The sequence below is a fragment of the Canis aureus genome, chromosome 8, assembly GCF_053574225.1.
Source record: "Canis aureus isolate CA01 chromosome 8, VMU_Caureus_v.1.0, whole genome shotgun sequence".
In the NCBI taxonomy this organism is placed as follows: Eukaryota; Metazoa; Chordata; class Mammalia; order Carnivora; family Canidae; genus Canis; species Canis aureus.
The window spans coordinates 15,376,445-15,388,770 of record NC_135618.1 but is presented as its reverse complement, the minus strand read 5'-3'; the positions used below and the strand labels follow the sequence as shown (position 1 = coordinate 15,388,770).

The 12,326-nt window shown below is 36.8% G+C and overlaps 1 protein-coding gene and 1 pseudogene across 5 annotated transcripts in view; both read left to right on the top strand.

The window, feature by feature from the left end:
• Positions 1-12,326, top strand: part of COL24A1 (collagen type XXIV alpha 1 chain) — a 387,323-nt gene that overhangs the window by 281,798 nt on the left and 93,199 nt on the right. For all 5 annotated transcript variants that reach the window (XM_077905294.1, XM_077905293.1, XM_077905290.1 and 2 more), the window contains one exon: positions 10,882-10,935. In XM_077905294.1, coding sequence (XP_077761420.1) covers positions 10,882-10,935 — 54 coding nt within the window. The remainder of the gene's footprint in view (positions 1-10,881; positions 10,936-12,326) is intronic.
• On the top strand, positions 2,523-3,859 carry LOC144318029 (SWI/SNF-related matrix-associated actin-dependent regulator of chromatin subfamily E member 1 pseudogene; annotated as a pseudogene).

Genomic DNA, 12,326 nt, shown 5'->3' with positions numbered 1-12,326 from the left:
AATACCTTCTAAAACATGACCAGCATGCACCCAGAACCAAGTGGTATACCATGCTGGTTCATTCTGTGAGATCCCTCATTCCCTTTCTGCCCCCCCCCCCTTTTATCTCATTTATGTTTTGGTGGTCAATGTTGCGGCCTTCTACAAGTATTTCTGGTTTATATAAATATGGGACTGAGCATCTTCTAACACACAGAACTTAATATACTCAGAAACAAGAGGATCACCCTCTAGAACCCCTCAAGTAGACCACCTTCTCCCTCCACTACAACTTCGTCACCACCACCACCTCCCAGTCCACCCCGTTTTTTTCTTCTCTTTTTTTCTTCTTTTTTTTTCCCTCTTGTTCTTTGGATTCTTGGCCTTTTATTTTTTACTACTATCCTTTAAAATTTGTTTTTCACTTTAGCAGTCCTTTTGTTTTATACCATTCTGATCTTTGATTTCAATTTCTGGTCTCTGACTTCAGCAGAATCTTCTAGGGTGAAATTTACTTAGGTCGTGGTTGATGTTCTTGACTCAGCCCACTCATACAGCCACTCTGCACTGAGCAAAATGACTAGAAAGAAGAACTCACTACAAAAGAAAGAATCAGAAACAGTACTCTCTACCACAGAGTTATGGAACTTGGATTACAATTCGATGTCAGAAAGCCAATTCAGAAGCATAATTATAAAGCTACTAGTGGCTCTGGAAAAACATAAAGGAATTAAGAGACTTCATGACTGCAGAAGTTAGATCTAATGAGGCCGAAATTAAAAATCAATTAAATGAGATGCAATCCAAACTGGAGGTCCTAACGATGAGGGCTAATGAGGTAGAAGAAAGAGTGACATAGAAGACAAGTTGATGGCAAGGAAGGAAACTGAGGAAATAAGAGAAAAACAAAAGACCATGAGGAAAGGTTAAGGGAAAAAAATGCTAGCCTCAAAGGAAAAATCTACGTATAATTGGGGTTCCAGAGAGCGCCGAGAGGGACAGAGGGCCAGAAAGCATATTTGAACAAATCATAGCTGAGAACTTCCCTAATTTGGGGAGGGAAACAGGCATTCAGATCCAGGAGATAGAGAGGTCCCCCTCTCTATCTACAAATCAATTAAAACTGTTCAACACCTCAACATTTAATAGTGAAACTTGCAAATTCCAAAGATAAAAAGAAAATCCTTAAAGCAGCAAGAGACAAGAGATCCCTAACTTATATGGAAAGAAATATTAGATTAACAGCAGACCTCTCCACAGAGACCTGGCAAGCCAGAAAGGGCTGGCAGGATATATTCAGGGTCCTAAATCAGAAAAATATGCAGCCAAGAATACTTTATCCAGCAAGGCTCTCATCCAGAATAGAAGGAGAGATAAAGAGCTTCCAAGATAGGCAGAAGCTGAAAGGCTATGTGACCACCAAACCAGCTCGGCAAGAAATAGTAAGGGGGGACCCTGTAAAAGAAAGAGGAAGCCCAAAGAAACAATCCACAAAAACAGGGACTGAATAGGTATTACGATGACACTAAATTCATCTTTCAATAGTAACTCTGAACATGAATGGGCTAAATGATCCCACCAAAAGACGCAGGGTTTCAGACTGGATAAAAAAGCAAGACCCATCTATTTGCTGTCTACAAGAGACTAATTTTAGACTTAAGGACACCTATAGCCTGAAAATGGAAGGTTGCAGAACCATTTACCATTCAAATGGTTCTCAAAAGAAAGCTGGGGTAGCAATCCTCATATCAGATAAAGTTTATCCCAAAGACCGTAGTAAGAGATGAAGAGTTTCACTATATCATACTTAAAGGGTCTATCCAACAAAAGGACCTATAAGTCATGAATATTTTTGCCCCTATGTGGGAGCTCCATGTATATCAAATCAATTAATAACCAAAGTAAAGACATACTTAGATAATAATACACTAATAGGAGACATCAACATGGCACTTTCTGCAAATGACAGCTATTCTAAGCACAACATCACCAAAGAAACAAGAGCTTTAAATGATACCCTGGACCAGATGGATTTCATAGATATATACAGAACTTTGCATCCAAACGCAACTGAATACACATTCTTCTCAAGTGCGCATGGAACTTTCTCCAGAATAGACCACATACTGGGTCACAAATCAGGTCTCAACCGATACCAAAAGATTGGAATTGTCTCCTGCATATTTTCAGACTATAATGCTTTGAAATTTGAACTCAATCACAAGAAGAAATTTGGAAGAAACTCAAATACGTGGAGGTTAAAGAGTATCCTGCTAAAAGATGAATGGGTCAACCAGAAAATTAGAGAAGAATTTAAAAGATTCATGGAAACTAATGAGAATGAAGATACAATCGTTCAAAATCTTTGGGATACAGCAAAAGCAGTCCTGAGAGGGAAATACATCGCAATACAAGCATCCCTCCAAAAATTGGAAAAAACTCAAATACACAAGCTAACCTCATACATAAAGGAACTGGAGAAAGAACAGCAAGTCAAACCTACACCAAGGAGAAAAGAGTTAATAAAGATTCGAGCAGCGAGGGGCGGGGCGTTCGCAGGACAAAGAGAAACGAGGCCGGAGCTACAGGCGCTTTTTCTGCCTGCGGTGTCTCAGATTCATTCTTAAGGAACTGAGAATTTAATCTTCCAAAATGTCAAAAAGACCATCTTATGCCCCACCTCCCACCCCAGCTCCTGCAACACAAATGCCCAGCACACCAGGGTTTGTGGGATACAATCCATATAGTCATCTCACCTACAACAACTACAGGCTGGGAGGGAACCCGGGCACCAACAGCCGGGTCACAGCATCCTCTGATATTACGATTCCAAAGCCCCCAAAGCCACCAGGTAAGCTGCTGATGCCCTACATGAGGTACAGCAGAAAGCTCTGGGACCAAGTAAAAACTTCCAACCCTGACCTAAAGTTGTGGGAGATTGGCAAGATTATTGGTGGCATGTGGCGAGATCTCACTGATGAAGAAAAACAAGAATATTTAAACGAATACAAAGCAGAAAAGATAGAGTACAACGAACCTACGAAGGCCTATCATAATTCTCCCGCATACCTTGCTTACATAAATGCGAAAAGTGCAGAAGCTGCTTTAGAGGAAGAAAGTCGACAGAGACAGTCTCGCATGGAGCAAGGAGAACCTTACATGAGCATTCAGCGTGCTAAAGATCCAGATGATTATGATGATGGCTTTTCAGTGAAGCAGACAGCCACCGCCCGTTTCCAGAGAAACCACCGCCTCATCAGTGAAATCAGAGTGTGGTGCCAGACGTTCGGTCATTTGTCACAACAGCTAGAATGCAGGTCCTCAAATGACAGGTCCAGTCCTTAATAGTTCATCAGTGAAAACTAGAAGCTGAACTTCTTCAGATAGAGGAGCAACACCTGGAAAACAAGAGAAAGTTCCTAGAAAGCACAGATTCATTTAATAATGAACTTAAAAGGTTGTGCAGTTTGAAACTAGAAGTGGATATGGAAAAGATTGCCGCTGAAATTGCACAGGCAGAAGAACAGGCTTGTAAAAGGCAAGAGGAGAGGGAGAAAGAAGCAGCAGAGCAAGCTGAACGTAGTCAGAGCAGCACGGTTCCTGAGCAAGAGCCAGCTGCTAGTAAGGCCCAGGAGAAGAAGGACGACGAAAGCATCCCTATGGAGACAGAGGAGACACACCTTGAAGAAGCAACGGAAAGCTAACAAAACAGTGAAGAAGGCACGTCTACTCCTGAGGACAAGGAGAGCGGGCAAGAGGGGGTGGACAGTATGGCCGAGGAAGGGACCAGTGATAGTAACACTGTCTCAGAGAGCAACAGTGCAACAGTGGAGGAGCCACTGACAGACCCCACACCAGAAGATGAGAAGAAAGAATAAATGTTGCCTTGTTTTATGTGTTCTAAATACTTTTTAAATGAAAAAAAAAATGTTTTTTGAAAAAAATAGTTTCGAGCAAAAAAATAAAAATAAAAATAAAATAAAAAAGATTCGAGCAGAACTCAATGAAATAGAGGCCAGAAGTACTGTAGAACAGATCAACAAAACCAGGAGTTGGTTATTTGAAAGAATTAATAAGATAGATAAACCATTAGCCAGCCTTATTAAAAAGAAAAAAGACTCAATAAAATCATGAATGAAAAAGTAGAGATCACAACCAATACCAAGGAAATACAAACAATTTTAAAAACATATTATGAGCAGCTATACACCAATAAATTAGGCAATCTAGAAGAAATGGACGCATTTCTGGAAAACCACAAACCACCAAAACTGGAACAGGAAGAAATAGAAAACTGAACAGGCCAATAACCAGGGAGGAAATTGAAGCAGTCATCAAAAACTTCCCAAGACACAAAAGTCCAGGGCCAGATGGCTTCCCAGGGGAATTCTATCAAATGTTTAAAGAAGAAATAATACCTATTCTACTAAAGCTGTTCCGAAAGATAGAAAGGTACAGAATACTTCCAAATTCATTTTATGAGGCCAGCATCACCTTAATTCCAAAACCAGACAAAGACCCCACCAAAAAGGAGAATTATGGACCAATCCCCCTGATGAAACAGATGCAAAAATTCTCAACAAGATACTAGCCAATAGGATCCAATAGTACATTAAGTAGATTATTCACCATGACCAAGTGGGATTTATCCCCGGATGCAAGACTGGTTCAACACTCATAAAGTAATCAGTGTGATAGATCATATCAACAAGAGAAAAAACAAGAACCATATGATCCTCTCAATAAGATGCAGAGAAAGCATTTGACAAAATACAGCATCCATTCTTAATCAAAACTCTTCAGAGTGTAGGGATAGAGGGAACATTCCTCAGCATCTTAAAAGCCATCTACAAAAAGCCCACGGCAAATATCATTCTCAGTGGGGAAACACTGGGAGCCTTTCCCCTAAGATCAGAAACATGACAGGGAATGTCTACCCTCACCACTGCTATTCAACATAGTACTAGAACTCCTAGCCTCACCAATCAGACAACAAAAAGAAATAAAAGGCATTCAAATTGGCCAAGAAAAAGTCAAACTCTCCCTCTTCGCAGATGACATGATACTGTACATAGAAAACCCAAAAGACTCCACCCCAAGATTGTTAGAACTCACACAGTAATTCAGCAGTGTGGCAGGATACAAAATCAATGCCCAGAAACCAGTGGCATTTCTATACACTAACAATGAGACTGAAGAATGAGAAATTAAGGAATCAATCCCATTTATAATTGCACCCAAAAGCATAAGATACCTAGGAATAAGCCTAACAAAGAGGTTAAGGATCTATATCCTAAAAACTACAGAACACTTCTGGAAGAAATTGAGGAAGACACAAAGAGATGGAAAAATATTCCATGCTCATGGAATGGAAGAATTAACATTGTGAAAATGTTTATGCTACCCACGGCAATTTACACCTTCAATACAATTCCTATCAAAATACCATGGGCTTTCTTCAGAGGGTTGGAACAAATCATCTTAAGATTTGCATGGAATCAGAAGACCCCGAATAGCCAGGGTAATATAGGGGGAAAAAGAAAACCAGAGCCAGGGGCATCACAATGCCGGATTTCACGTTGTACTACAAAGCTGTGATCCTCAATACAATGTGGTACTGGCACAAAAACAGACACACAGATCAATGGAACAGAATAGAGAACCCAGAAATGGGCCCTCAACTTTCTGGTCGACTAATATTCGACAAAGCAGGAAAGACTATCCACTGGAAAAAGGACAGTCTCTTCAATAAATGGTGCTAGGGAAATTGGACAGCCACATGCAGAAGAGTGAAACTGGACCATTCTCTTATACCATACACAAAGATAAACTCAAAATGGATGAAAGATCTAAATGTGAGACAAAAATCCATCAAAATCTTCTAGGAGAACACAGGTAACACCCTTTTTGAACTTGGCCACAGCAACTTCTGCAAGATACATCTATGAAGGCAAGGAAAACAAAAGCAAAAATGAACTATTGAGACCTAATCAAGATAAAATGCTTCTGCACAGCCAAAGAAATAGTCAACAAAACTAAAAGACAACCTACAGAATGGGAGAAGATATTTGCAAATGACATATCAGATAAAGGGCTAGTATCCAAGATCTATAAAGAACTTCTTAAACTCAACAGCAAAGAAGCAAACAATCCAATCATGAAATGGGCAAAAGACATAACAGAAATTTCACAGAGGAAGACGTAGACATGGCCAACAAGCACATGAGAAAATGCTCCGCATCACTTGCCATCAGGGAAATACAAATCAAAACCGCAATAAGATACCACCTCACACCAGTGAGACTGGTGAAAATTAACAAGACAGGAAAACAACATGTTGGAGAGGATGTGGAGAAAGGGGAACCCTCTTGCACCGTTGGTGGGAATGTGAGCTGGTACAGCCACTCTGGAAAACTGTGTGAAGGTTCCTCATAGAGTTAAAAATAGACCTGCCCTACGACCCAGCAATTGCACGGCTGGGGATTTACCCTAAAGATAGGGATGCAGTGAAACGCCGGGACACCTGCACCCCGATGTTTATAGCAGCAATGTCTACAATAGCCAAACTGTGGAAGGAGCCTCAGTGCCCATCGACAGATGAATGGATAAAGAAGATGTGGTCTATGTATACACTGGAATATTATTCAGCCATTAGAAAAGACAAATACCCACCATTTGCTTCAAGGTGGATGGAACTGGAGAGTATTATGCTGAGTGAAGTAAGTCAATCGGAGAAGAACAAATATTATATGGTTTTATTCATTCAGGAATGTAAAAAATAGCGAAGGGGATTCAAGGGGAAAGGAGAGAAAATGAATGGGAAATATCAGAGAGGGTGACGGAATATGAGAGACTCCTAACTCTGGGAAACGAACAAAGGGTAGTGGAAGGGGAGGTGGGCGGGGGGATGGGGGACTGGGTGATGGGCACTGAGGGGGGCACTTGACGGGATGAGCACTGGGTGATATACTGTATGCTGGCAAATTGAACTCCAATATAAAAATATACAAAAAAAAGAATTAAAAGTTTAAGTCACATATTTATGAATTAAACAAAGAAATAATATAATCTCAATGAAATAAAAGCATTTGTAAAAATTAAATATCCATATTGATTATCATACTTAATGGTGAAGCTTCAAAGAAATGGGCAAAGATCACCACTATTCACTATTTCTATTCAACATTTACTCAAAGACCTAGCCACTACAGTAAAATAAGTGAAATAATCTACAGATAAATTATTAGAAATGATGAAATTTTAGCAAGATGCTAAATATAAGAATATACAAAGAAGATTGCATTCATCTTCACAAGCAACAAGCAGTTAGGAAACTGAGGAGGGCACTTGATGGGATGAGCACTAGGTGTTATACTATATGTTGGCAAATCGAACTTCAATTAAAAAAAAGGAAAAAAAAACTTTAAAAAGTACTATTTACAACACAGCAACAAAATTAAGTAGGTAGGAATAAATCTAACAATAGGTTGGTACAATTTTTTTTGAAAAAAATATGTTTATTAACAAAGACCTAAATAAATGGAGAAATATTTTATATTCATGAATAGGAGGATTCAATATCAAAAAAGTATCAACTCTCCCCTAAATTAGTCTATAAATTCAGTACAATGTTAGTCAAAATCCCGAGAAGAATTTTTTATAGGACCTGATTGATGAAAAGTTATTTTAAAAAGAATGTGGAAGAACAAAGAGTCAATATCAAGACTGTTTTCAAGAACAGGTTGTGGGGGGGGTGGGAATACAGTGGTATGTGGAAGGGAGAACTTGCCCTACCCAATATCATAACTTATTATTTAATCCAGAGTAATTTAGTAAGTCACGCCTACTCACAGGGAGACTGAGAGACCAGTGGAAATAGAAGATATCCTAGACTCAGATCTCAGGATATTTTGAAACTTGACTTTTGATAAATTGATTATAGATTGCAGATCAGTAAGGAAAAGATGAAATATTCAATAAATGGTTTTGTTACAGTTGGTTATCCAAATTGAAAGCAAAATAAAACCGCTCCTTCCACCAGTGTACACACAGACAAAAGAATGAAATTCCACGTAAAAACCTAACTGTGAAAATCAAATTTTTAAATAGGAAAACTTTTATGAGAACATGTCATGACCTCCTGGAGGGAGAGGAGAAGAATCTCCTAAACACTGAAAGAAATAAGAAAATATAGATGAATATGACTATGTTAAAATTGCAAACTTGTATTAATCAAAAGTTATGTTAAAGTGAGAAAATAAGCTGTTGCCTGAGAGAAGAGATCTGTATTACATAGAATGAACAAAATATACACATCAGGAATATGTATAAAAACTTCTATGTATAACTCAGGTAAGGACAGCTCAGGAGAATACTGGACAGAAGATAAGAGCCAGAGATTCACATAAAGATGTCAAATAACCGTATGAGGAGATAATCATTCTTCCTTAGTAATCAGAAATATCCAAATTGAAAACAATGTGTCATTTCCACAATGAGATAGATTGAAGTCTGATAGTACTAAGTATTACAGAAGATTTGGAGTAATTGATCGTAGACATTGCAGTGGAAATATAGATTGACAAAACTACTTTGGAGAACAATTGGACAGTATCTTGTATACTTGAGGATGCATATGCCCTATAATTCAGCAATCTAACTTCAGAGGCTGTACTTTAAAAAAAAAAAAAAACTTTTGACATGGCACATAGAGGGATGCACAAAGTATTTATTGCAGCATTATCTATATGAGAGAGAAAAAACCCACAACAAAAATTCATCAGTAGGAAAGTGGTTAAATAAGTTGTGATATAAGAAGATGAAATCCTGTAGCATTAAAAACAGAAAGTGAACAGATTAAAGACATTAATTTCAAAACCAAATGTGTTAAAGTTTTGAAAGAATACATAAAGTGTGCTTATTTAAAGTTTGAATGCAAAAAAAATAAAGTTTGAATGCAAAATAACCATATATTGCAAACAGTGAAATTATAAAGAAATGCATGGGAATGATAATAAACAAATTAGGGGCAGTGTTTGCACCAGAGTAAGGAGAGAGGGTGACCTGTTTGGAAAGGTATGTGTAAAGGGACTTCAATTATATGCATATATATATTGCTTCTTTTTCTTCAAGTCGGTGGTGGGTACATGGGTGTTTATTGTACCTTCTAACATCCTTTGATATATATATATATAGTAGAACTAACACTGAGTTAAGTGCTTCGGTAAAAATCCAGTTCTTCTAAACCTTTACATGTATTATCTCGTTTAATCTTAATAACCCTTTGAAAGGGTATTATTTTACTTCTTTCATATAATGGAAAGCTGAGGCCTTTAGAAGTTGAATAATCTACCTATGGTCATATTGTTGTAAGGTGACAGAGCCAGAATATGAAATGAGCAATGTGACTTTTAAAAGTTCACACCGTTAACCGCTAATGAAGGTTAATCTGCCTCTTTTTTAAAACTCTGCATTAAACAAAGAAATCTCAGGTTAGTGCAACTATCATTTCAACCTCTGGATGCAGCTAGAACTACAGCAATAGAACTTAACCATTTTGGCTTCTAAATTCACTGCCTTTCTGAGGCTAGAAGAGTGTTTGCTCAGGAGCATAGGGCATGAGTCACTTCCTTAGGTATCTGTTTATTCGTTCAACAAATATTTATCAAGAGCCTACATAGCACAGTGGTAAGCCACAATTTATTTCTTGTCTACATCATTTTTACAGTTTGCCAAGGTTTGGGACACAAATTTGAGATTTCCATTTTCATGTCCAACTAATGCAAGGAGTGCTATGATTAATTATTACCCATTTTAGAACTTGCATCCTGGCTTACCGTGCATATCATTTAGGCCTAATTATTGTTGACCTGAAAATTCACATGGCATCTAAAATATTTTAGCCAATTTTTACTTTAAAAAGTGTGTATTAGAAATTTCGGTCTACTTTGTCTAAACAAAATACAAATTTGAAATGAAAATATTGTTTTAAACAGTTTAATATGACTACCTCCGTTTTTCTCTGTGCATTTCTCTCTTTTTTTCCCACAGAACAAAGAAAGTCTCCTTAATCTACTCCAATAAGATTTTGAGATTCTTGACCATGTTTTAGATACATTTTATAATCCTATACATTCAACAAAATATTGAATCCACAGTAAAGCTTATAGAACTGCTAAAATGGATGCACTGGGTTTACTTTAATTACATTCTCAGTAATTAAAATTGTTACACTGAAACCAAATAATTTTTTTTCTATAGTAAAGAACAGTTTAATTTTACCTATCTTGGCCAGATTATATATGTAAACTACTCACTACTAACAGCTAGAACTCTAAATCATCATGACTTAAACAATTATACAGCGGTGCCTGGGTGGCTCAGTTGGTTGAGTGTGGGACTCTATGTTTTGGCTCAGGTCATGATCTCAGAGTCGTGAGATGAAGCACTCCTGGAGCTGGGCACTTAGCACAGAGTCCACTTGAGATTCTCTCTCCTTCTTCCCCTCCCCCACTCGTGTGTGTGCTCATGCTCTCTATCTAAAACAAATAAATAAAATCTTTAGAAATAAATAAATAGGGGCACCTGGGTGGCTCAGTGGTTGAGCATCTGCCTTTGGCTCAGGTTGTAATCTTGGGGTCGTGGGATCGAGTCCTGCATCAGGCTCCCCACAGGGATCCTGCTTCTCCGTCTGCCTATGTCTCTGCCTCTTTCTTGTGTTTCACATGAATAATTAAACAAAATCTTTTTTAAAATAATAAATAAATAAATATACAAACAATATTATTGGAAAGTAATCCTCATTTTTACATAATGTTCAATTCAGTGATTATGTGATATAAGTATTGAAACACTCTAGTCCTTCCTTAACAGTTTATTTTCTTTTTTAAATTGTATATCCAGGGACCTGAAGGAATTGTGGGAAGTCCAGGACAAAGAGGTCGTCCAGGGAAAAAGGTAATTTTTTTTACATCTTTTATGGTTGTTGCTTTGTTTTGTTTTGTTTACTTTTTTTTTCCATCTTTTTATGGTACATCTTTCTTCTGATATGCCCCAAGCTTAATAGGATGATGTGTTGTTTTCATTTGCACTAGACATAAAATAATAAAGAACTATGAATTTGGTTTTAAAAAGCATGTTTGTATAAATTAATGTTTAACTCTACTTCAGAGTACCCATCACCTTAAATTATTTAAAGGCAAATTTCCTACTTTGTAGTTTCTATAAAGATCTTTGCTTTTCCTTCTCCTATTTGCCAAAAATTCTTTAGTAGAATATGGGCAGGAAAAGAGAAAAAAGGAAAATACTATACCATTTGTGCTATTTATTTAACAACTTTAGTAAAATGTTTAGTGGAAAGGAATATGATTAGAATTGTTTTGGGTTTATTATTACTATGTTTATCTAAATTGAAAAGGTTAATGATTGATTTTATCTTTCTCATATATTGACTAAGAAACACAAATCAAGAATGTGGTTGATTTGTTTCCTTTATATTTTACTAAGAATGGCATATTTATAATATTCTAGACTGTTAAAATGAAAAATTCATCTTTGTATGGCAGTCAATAATTTGTTCAAGTATTGGTGAGACATAGAAATGATTTTCTTAATTCTCCTATAATAGTTCTGAATATATTACTAGATTTAGCTTCAAATCATACCATATCTGGTTCCAGAAATCCAATTTTACTGCTTCTACTAATATATACCCACTCCATCTTTGTCATAATGTAGAGACAATGTAAGTGAGAATAAAAGGTAAAGAAAAATGAAGCAAATTTTAGTGGCCATTTTTTTTAGTTTCAAGTTTTTATTTAAATTCTAGTTAGTTAACATATAGTGTAATATTTGTTTCAGGAGTAAAATTCAGTGATTCATCACTTACATATTTAGTAGCTGTGCTTGCCCATGAAAATAACCCCACTATTAAAGTCTCTTTATCATACATAATGCTATATCTAAAATAATATTTTATTTTATGTTATTATACTATTATTATACTGTCCCACAGAAATGGGACAGTATGAGTCCTTACAAAATCCTGCACCCCTGGGAGTTATTTTGAATACCAAAAACTTCCTGTGATCACAGTCTAGTCTTCCTTTGTATTTACTTGATTATCAATAACAGAACAGATTGGTTCCCACTTTCAGAAAATGAATTATAGCACTTAAAGTTGAATGAAAGCAGCTGTATTTTGGTGGCAGAGAATGATAGTCAGCTTGATGGGAAACAGAGGGTAACTAGTTTTTAGAAGGATGTAAAATGATATTAAAATATTATCGATTTTAAAAATGTTATGGATTTTTAAAGACTCCAAACCAATAAGGGATGAATTTGAATAT